At 52.1% G+C, this 9282-nt stretch overlaps 1 protein-coding gene across 1 annotated transcript in view; it reads left to right on the top strand.

Moving 5' to 3' along the window:
- The window catches only part of SCNN1G (sodium channel epithelial 1 gamma subunit), an 11187-nt gene extending 2963 nt beyond the window's left edge, over positions 1-8224 (top strand). Inside the window, exons 5-12 of the mRNA XM_027684130.1 lie at positions 513-676; positions 3460-3558; positions 4723-4840; positions 5493-5571; positions 5657-5714; positions 6057-6118; positions 6315-6390; positions 6778-8224. Of these exons, the coding sequence (XP_027539931.1) occupies positions 513-676; positions 3460-3558; positions 4723-4840; positions 5493-5571; positions 5657-5714; positions 6057-6118; positions 6315-6390; positions 6778-7167 (1046 nt within the window). The 3' untranslated portion in view covers positions 7168-8224. The remainder of the gene's footprint in view (positions 1-512; positions 677-3459; positions 3559-4722; positions 4841-5492; positions 5572-5656; positions 5715-6056; positions 6119-6314; positions 6391-6777) is intronic.
- The last annotated feature ends 1058 nt before the right edge of the window (positions 8225-9282 follow it).

Raw genomic sequence — 9282 nt, 5'->3', positions numbered from 1 at the left:
GTGTGTTGTTCCAGGGTGGTTTGCACACGTGTGTTGTTCCTGGGCAGTTTGTACAGGTCTGTTGTTCCGAGGCTGTTTGCAGAGGAACTGTTTGATGGCAAGTGTTTCAGCGAACTGGATCGTGCTGGAGCACGGGCGATGTGTTGGCTGTAGATGTACAGGCTGATTGGGGAAATGCCTGTTTGAACTAGTGCAAACTCTTGCCTGAGAATACAGATAATATCATTGCATCACTAATGTTTTCCAGCTGAAATCACTGCTGCCCAGTTATATAACTTTTTTTAAGTGAGTTACAGCCACGTTCTCGGCAGGTTTTATTTGTTTGCTGTACTCGGGGCCACCGAGGGATGTTACTGGCTGCAGTTGTCTGAGTCTGGCCCAGCAGAGGCTGGGCTTGGCTGTTACAGTTCTACTTAAGGCCAGATAACATTAAATAAACTGTGCTGCCCTCCCTGACCAGAAAATGCAGCTCTAGCTCCTGGTGTAACTGTTCTGCCTTGTCTCTGGTTCAGGATTGCAGGTTGTCCTGTACATTGACGAAGCAGACTACAACCCCTTCCTGGTGACGTCCACAGGAGCCAAGATCATTGTCCATGACCAAAATGAGTATCCCTTCATTGAAGACATCGGCACGGAAATTGAGACTGCAGCAGCCACCTCCATAGGGATGCACTTTGTGAGTGGCAGCAATCTCCTTTCCTTTGCCTTGGGAGAGCTGTAAACAGGAATTGATGGGGTGTTAGCAGGGAGCCGGCAGCTGGAAGGCTTCTAAATACCTCCCACTCAGCAGCTGAAGTGCCCTGAGGAAAATCCTGTGATAGCACTTTTCTGAACAAAAGAGGCCGTGGGAAAATCAGGTCTTTATAAATGCAACAGCTCCCGGGATCTTGTTTGTTCTCCCTTTTCTCCCACCCCTTGGCTTTCCAGGGGATTTTTGATTTTGGTTTCACAGCGAAATCCACAAGCACAGAAGTGAGTTGTCAAGTGCCTCGTTTGGCTTTAGCAGCGAGCAGAGGGTTCATGCTGCGGGTCCCGAGGAGGAGGATGGGGAGCTGTGAGTCCTCTGCTGTGCTCGGAGGATGGGGAGCTGTGAGTCCTCTGCTGGGCTGGGACGGTGGCAGCACAGCCTGTGTAACTGTTTTGGGGGTGCAAGCCTCATTTTGCTGGGTTTCTGTCTATCCCGGCTGTAAAAACACCCTCGTGGGCAGCAGCTCTACCTTTGCCAGCGTAGTGAAACATCTTACCTGCTGTTGACAAGGGCAAGGAGGGCCGCAGCTCCCAGTTTCCCCATTTGGCGAGGTTCAGACAAGGCATTTGACCCAAGGGGCTTCGTTCCTCAGCAGAGCAGTGAAAGCTGTGCCAGATCCCTTTTATCTGGATGGGCTGTTAAGTGAGCACTTCAGCTCTGCCTTTCTTCCTGATGGTCGGCTCGGAGCATCAGCCATCCTGCTTATCTGGGCGTGCCACATCGAGATAGGTCCTGCATTAGAAAAGACACGAGAGGGCTGATATTTTAAAATGTGCAAATATTTAACTGTCTTCCAGCTGTCTGGAAAACCGCGGCAGCAACTGCTTGGTCAAATGTGACTGGAAGGTTTGCAAACCAGGTCGGTGAGAGGAGGAAAAGTCTCACAAGACTGTTTCCTCTGATGCTCACACCGTACAGTCACTGCAGGGAAAGTCTCGATATTTAATGTAATATTTTCCTGGCACAGTGGGTTTGGACTGTACATTGCTGTAGTATAAAAAACAAGATTGAGCACCTCTCAGTGTCTGTATTTAAGAGGCGTGGCATGAGGAAGGGATCCAGTTGCATCCTGATGTGGCAGCCAGAATAGAAGCTGGATACAATTTCTAGTCTCAGAACAAAAGATCATGGTCCTTCCGGGAAAGGACAGCTCCAGAGAGCCCGCTGAGAGGGGTCACAATTGTCAGGACAGGGCTGCAGCACTGAGTTGCTGGATCAGTCCTTGTACCCACATCAGGAGCACAGAGGAGGACACAGCATGTGTGTCACACGTGGTGCTGCTTGCTGGGCTCCAAATGCAGCATCAGTGTCTGGTTATCACTCATGGGTTTCTGCTGGGTGCTAGGACTGCCCCCCCACCTCCAAAAATATTCCAAGATATTTGGAATGCAAACAAGGCATTGCTTGGTTGGAGTTACAATGCTCTGGTTAAATATTTAATTTGGAAATTATTTCAGTACCTGAAGGAACAAGTAAACTTCTGTAGGAGCTTACACCCTACAAGCCACGACAAAATAATTTCATACAAAGGATCAATCATCTGGGAGCTGGAGGAGCACAGTGAGGCAGTGTCCAGGCACACTGCATGCTTTGTGGAAGTTAAAAGCATATTAAAAGCTGGTTTCATTCACTTTCAGAAATTATGCATTTCTAATACTGAAATCACACCCTTCCCTCCAAAGAGGGGTTTGAGCATCTCTAAAAGCACAGACTTGCACCGAACAGGCCCAGAGCCTTCTCTTGTCAGCTGTGACCTCAGGAACCTGAGGAGCTGCAATTAGTGCCTTAAAGGTAACCACCATTTCTCAGGTTCCTGGTAAATTGATCCTTTGTATAGAATTTTTAATTCTAATTTTAAACTCTGTAGAGAAAGACAGGTGAATGGGTTCTTAAATGGATGTTTTCTGTGGTTTCAAGCCGCTCTGTTGTAAAGTGGATAATTGCTGCAGAAAGATAACAAGGGCTGAGGAAGGTGAGGCAGTCTGCAGGAAACGGGTGATGGAGCTGGAATCAGGTCTTGGGAATCTGAGGGCTCCCAGCCCTGGTTTCACAGACCTTGCAGGCACAGACTTGGCATTTCAGAGCTCTTTGCTCTGGGCAGAGTTTGCAGAACAGGAAAAGGCTTCAGCATTCGAGAGGAGGGGTCAAAGCAGCACCTGGAAAAAGGCCTGAAGGAGACACAAACATTTCATTTCGAGTGGTTTCAGAGAGGTGCTGTTGAGCACTAGTGGAGCCTCAAGTGCTGTTTACCCACGGCACAGGAGCAGCCACTGCAACAACAGCTTGTAAAGGTGGGGGTCCTCACAGAAAACAACCCAAAACCCCCAGCCAACAACCCCCCTCCCTCAGAACACAAACATCCAGGCTGGAGGATGCACAGCCTCTAGGATTAGGAGAGAACGTACCTGTGAATTACTCTGCTTTGAAAAATCCTCCCTGCTGTAGTTATACCACCTCACATTCCTGCAGAAGGTTTCAAGGAAGACAGCAGAAAATCCAGCCAGAGCAGTGGTTTTGGAAATGGATATTAGAAACAAAAGGAACTTGTTTTGACAAGGGATTGACTAATCGTTTTTGGTGGCAAAAGGTAAACATGCTGTTCAAAGCTGCCCCATCATTTACAGTTTCAGAACTGTGATGAAGTGCCACTGAATCCTTTGGTTTCTCTGCAAACTCAAAAAAACCAAGATTCATTCTTTTCTGGTTCTCAGACTCGGTCTCGCAAGCTGAGCAAACCCTACAGTGACTGCACGGAGACAGGAGCTGACATCCCCGTGGAAAATCTCTATAACAAGAGCTACTCCCTCCAGGTAAAGCCATTGCACTTGGTTTTATCAATTGCTTGAAAACTACCTGCATGAAAAGCTTTATAATATTCTGTGGTTCAGGACCCAAGATTGGGAGCAGTCCAGGTGCAGGGTGGCTGCTTTAACTGCTGATGTAAAATGCCACAGCACTTCTTAAAATACAACTTTTATTCTTAAGTGGTTGCTGTTTGAAGTTCCCTCAGGCACCCTGTTAGATAAAGAGAGAACGAGCTCATTAGGCAATTTTCAAGCAATGTGAGACTGGAAAATATTGGCCAAGTAAAGGTTGCAGCTTAGTAACCCTTGAAGCTAGAAATTGTGACCTTTAGGACTCCAAGAATAACAGATACCATCTAATCAGTATCCAGATAGCAGGATGTTTGTTTACAGAGTAAGTTTCCACTAATTTTGCATGGTTTCTGTAATTGGGTCCACTTGGAGAATGTCAGTTGTTCTCACACTCCCCACTTGAAGAATTGTACTTACATTGGCTGCTGCAAAGCCCAGGCCAAGCCTGCATTTGTATTTCATGGGCAGTATGAAATCTGCTGTGATGTAGTAAGATCATACAGACATTATCTCAGGTTTTTAATAACAGTACTTCACCAAAACTCAGGGCTTATGAGGGCTGGGACCAAAGGGCTTGACTGGGATTTCAAAGAGAAGTTCAGTTCCTGCATGTTGCAGTGTTCCAGCACAAACCACAGCTCTGCTGCCCTATTAATCCTCACAGCTTCAGGTCTCCCAGTAGGCACTACCAGAGTTTGGTGGAAGCTGTGAACATTTTCTCCTGTGAGTCACTTCCCACACACACCTAGTTGGTGATTCATGGGCAATGTGCCGTGACAGGCCAAAAACCTTCTCCTGGGCTCTGGAAAGAGCAACAGTGAAGCTTTTGGTGGTTGTAGGGGAAGTGGGGGCATTCACAGAACCCCATATATATGTATAATCCTCAAAGAGAATTGTATTCTTAGCTCTTGCACTAGAATCTCGACCCTCCATGGCACTTTCTGCCTGTGTTTGTATTCACTCACAGCAGAGCCTGAAGGTCCTGAGGAATGGGGTTCCCATCCTACTGCTACTCTCATAAGCAGAATGCTTTTAGTTGCACAGGAGCCTGGACCTTGGTGCTGCCTCTTAGCCCCCAGCTCTGTTTTTTCTGCCCAGATCTGCCTGCACTCGTGCTTCCAGAAGGCCATGGTGGACTCGTGTGGCTGTGCCCAGTATGCACAGCCCTTGCCCGCGGGGGCCGAGTACTGCAACTACAAGAAGAACCCAAACTGGAGTGAGTACTGAGACACCTCCACACTGCACCTGCCTCAGTGCCCACTGCCAGCCACGTCCTCTGCAGCATCAGCCCCGTCACACAGCCCTCTGCACGCCCAGCACCCCCAGTGTGCCCATCAGAGAGCCCCCTGCACCCCTCAATACCCCCCAGCACCCCATCAGAGAGCCCCCTGCACCCCTCAGTACCCCCCAGCACCCCATCACACAGCCCCCTGCACCCCTCAATACCCCCCAGCACCCCATCACACAGCCCCCTGCACCCCTCAGTACCCCCCAGCGCCCCTCAATACCCCCCTGCACCCTCCAGTGTGCTGGGACCAAGCAAATCTGCCTTAACCTGCTTAAGCTCCAACATCCAGAGCCAGAAGTGCCTCCCTTGTTCACACTGACTGGTTTGTGGCACTTGCCCTGATGGCTTGTCCCCTGTGCCTACCACAGAGCAGTGGAGTGGAGGGCTTGACTGGGTGAGGCAGTTCATAGCAACAGCCACTTTTCAGAGTGTGTTTCTAGGGTAAATTATTTTATTCCCACCATGTAGGTGCTGGCCACAAAGGCCACCTACACCCCAGATGCTGCACTCCAACCCAGGTAGCAGGAGACCTTTGCTTTTCCTTCTGGCTTCTCACAGCTGTCCCACTCCCTCCCTGCAGTGTACTGCTACTACAGGCTGCACGAGAAGTTCGTGAAGGAGCAGCTGGGCTGCCAGCAGATCTGCAAAGACGCCTGCAGGTGAGTCTTGGCCACGGCCAGAGGTAAAGCACTGAGGGTGCGTGGGAGTTGAAGCTCACCAGTGACATCCTACCTCTCTCTGCAGCTTCAAGGAGTGGGCACTCACCACCAGCATCGCCCAGTGGCCGTCCACCGTGTCAGAGGTCAGTGCCCAGCTGTGCTCTCCTGGGACAGCAGCCTGGCACAAGGCATTGAGTAACCCCAGAGCACAGAAGCAGAAGGTCCTGGGGCAGTCCTTAGCACTCAAGGATGCTGCTCCCAGAGGCCAGTCTGTATTGTCCAGGTCAGGGCTTCCCCTCAAGAGTTCACCATTAAACTGAACTTTGGCTTGTGGTCTGGGAGATCTCCTCTGGGACAGCTGACCTGTCACACACTCAGTTCTGGCACCCACACTGGCCTGAGGAGACATAAAACACAACTCCCTTCTCAGGGGATCTCTGCACAAGCACACATAGCTATAGCAACATTTTCTGTCTGTTCCCCAGGACTGGATGCTTCGAGTTCTCTCCTGGGACAAAGGGCAAAAGCTCAACAAGAAACTGAACAAGTAAGTCCCCCTGTGAGTTCTTGCCTTGCACCTCCAGCTCCGATACAATCTTGGCAGCCCTAATGATGGCAATTGGGGAAAAAGCTCCCTTGGAGCAGCCCAGCCCTACTGGTCCAACTGGTTATTTGCATAGTTTTTCAGTATGTTTCATGTTATTGTTTTACTAAACCCTCTGCCTGCCTCCTGCTTCCCTCAGGACGGACCTCGCCAACCTCATGGTGTTTTACAAGGACCTGAACGAGAGATTCATTTCAGAGAACCCTGCCAACACGGTGAGTGAGCAGGGCTGATCCGTGCTCAGCCTCGGGGAGGCACAGCACTTCCTCCCACTCAGGGCAGCAATCACACCCAGGCAGGGGCAGGAACTATCTTGGAGATGCCCCTTGGGGCTGGTCCTGCCCTTTGAAGCCCTTATCTGGGGCCATGTCTCTGCCTGTCTGGCCCTGACAGAGCGCTGTGCTGGGGCAGCCCATGGGCTGCCTGCAGTAAGCCCAGTTCTGAGCCCCTCCTGAAGCAGAGTCAGAGAGAACACTGCAGACAGCAGAGGTGGGCCCACTGCATTTGGGAACACTCAGCAGCCCCAGCTCACCGCAGCCTCCCCTCACACTGTGACAGCACCACCAACACAGCCCTTGACCCTGTGCTCTCTGCCCCTCCAGCTCGTCATTCTCCTGTCCAACTTCGGGGGCCAGCTGGGCCTGTGGATGAGCTGCTCGGTCGTCTGCGTCATCGAGATCGTCGAGGTTTTCCTCATCGACTCGCTCTCCATCGTCCTGCGGCGCCAGTGGCAGAGGGCCAAGAAGTGGTGGAACGGCCGCCAACGGGCCGGGCCGGGGAAGCCTCCGCAGGCCGGGGACGTGGAGAGGCAGGGCCACGACAACCCCGCGTGCATCGACGAGGACCTGCCCACCTTCAACACGGCCCTGCGCCTGCCCCTGCCCCAGGACAGCCCCCTGCCCAGGACTCCCCCCCCCAACTACAGCACTTTGCGGCTGGACGCGGCCTTCAGCGAGCAGCTGCCCGACACACTGGAGCTCGGCCCCCACTGACCCCGGCCACACACCCACCCGGGGCACCAGGAGGTGGGTGCTGGACCAGAGGTGAAAGCACGGATCCAAACAAGCACTGAAGGGCTGTTGGGTCAGACCCTTAATTCAGGGATGGAACTGGCAGTCGAAGCTGCCCTGAGCAAAGCTCAGACACAAAAGCCAAGGGCTCAGAGACGTTAGGAGCTTCAAAGCAGCACCAGTTCTCGAGTTAATGACGGCAGAAGATGGCTGGAGCAGGATGTGGTGCTGAGCTGGGATGTCTCACCAGGCACAGGTACACATTAGCCACCAGCTGCACACACCCCATTGCATGTGAGCAGGAATTGCTCCATAGCACATTGATACCACACTGAGGATTAACACTAATTACTCTCTGCTGTACGGCTGGACTTGTAGGAAAAACCCCAGGCTGTCAGGAATGCAGCATGGCATTTGTAGGAAGGGGCATGACAGAGGCTTGGGAAGAGCACAAAACAGATAAAAGGAGAGCTCTCACTTGAATTTTCATTAGAAACCTGTTTCCAATGATAGCCTGAGGAGCTCTTTATTCTGAGGTGAAGAGCCAGGATAGCCAGAGATGGGGTTGTAGAACAAGTTATTTCACAGTCGGGGTAGGAGACCCTGAGTCATCCCCAAAGAATCATCTGAAAGGGCACAAAATCCAATTCAGAGCACAGTAATGAAGTGCATCTTCTGCAAGCTTGTTCCATTCCACATCACTCAGCCAGCCCTTAAACATAACTTCCAAGGAGCTCATTAAGTGACTTTCCAGAAACCTCACAGGGAGCTGGCTGCTCTTTCCCTGCTCAACCCCAGGCAAGGACTTCCTCCTGCAGCCACCCAGTTCCCCACCAGCTTGCCCTGGAGCTGGCAGTGCCTGGGGGATGGCAGGGCCAGGCGGGGCTGCAGTGGCAGCTGGCAGATGCCTCACCCCACTTGTGCCTCATTCACCTTGCCCACACCTTGCAGATCCAGAGCAGTGTCAGCACCCACCCCAGTGTCACCTCCTGTGCTCCAGGCCCTGCTCTCCCCACGGCACAGGGAGAGGGGCTCACACAGGGACCTCAGTGCCCTTCCCTGGCTCCCAGTCCTGCTCTCAGTCCTGCACCCAGCTGGCAGTGCTCTTCCCTGGCTCCCAGTCCTGCACCAGCTCCTTCTGCCACAGCCAACCCTCCACTGCCTCCAGCACGCTGTGCAGCTGCCCAGGATGAGCATAACCCACTGCCCAGGGGCTGCTGGGGGTCTGCAGAGCCAGAGTGATTCAGAGTGTGAGGGGGTGTGAGTGTGAGAGTGTCCTTTCCTTTCTCTATGAGCTTATTTTATATAGGACAGTGAGAATCCAGGAAGGTTCTTTAATGTGCAATAAAACCTATTTTAACTGAATTATTTAAATAGATGATAAACTGAAAAAATAAAGATATATTTTTTTGTAGCTGCTGTGTCTTCTTGGTTTTAAATCAGCACTGTGCCAGTTACCTCCATGCAGGCATCCCAAGAGCCAGTAGGACTCGCCTGTGCCTGCCCCAGGGCTGTGGGTTCTCAGCAGTGCTGAGCCCCCTGGCCAAGTCCCCCCAGCCCTCTGACAGAAATGGGGTGGGGGGATGTTCAGGACCTGGCTTGGGAGCAGGGGGTGCGAGCAGAAGCACAGCAAAAATACCTTTCAGAAAACAGCATTAACCAGCCAGGGACCAAAAAGCCTGGAACCTCAGGTGTCCCCAGACAGTTCTACTCCTGGAGGAGTCACTTGGAGACCACAGGAGAAGAGACAACCGGGTGTGCTGTGCCTCAGGCCCTGCTCCAGGAGTCAGGGACATGCCCGGGATGAACTGTGGTGTGTCCCTATCACCTCTAACAGCACCAAATCCCAACACTCCACACCAGCCTTGCCCCATGGGCAACAGTGGCAGAACAGACCTAGAGGAGAATGAAGCAGCCCAAGGAGCCCCACCCCAGTGCCCCCTCCCTTGGAGTTACAGGCATGAGCTGCCCCCACTCCAGCAGTGGTGGGAATAACAGGAAAGTCCAGAGCTAAGGAACACCTGAGCACACACTCCATCCTCACCAGCTCGGTGGTGCTGACACAGGAGCTGTTTTGGCTCAGTTAACCCTGACAGG

Source organism: Neopelma chrysocephalum, unplaced genomic scaffold (genome assembly GCF_003984885.1).
Source record: "Neopelma chrysocephalum unplaced genomic scaffold, ASM398488v2 Primary Assembly neopelma1_65b, whole genome shotgun sequence".
Lineage (NCBI taxonomy): Eukaryota > Metazoa > Chordata > Aves > Passeriformes > Pipridae > Neopelma > Neopelma chrysocephalum.
Note: the sequence above shows the minus strand (reverse complement) of the source record. Positions and strands in the feature narration are given on the sequence as shown.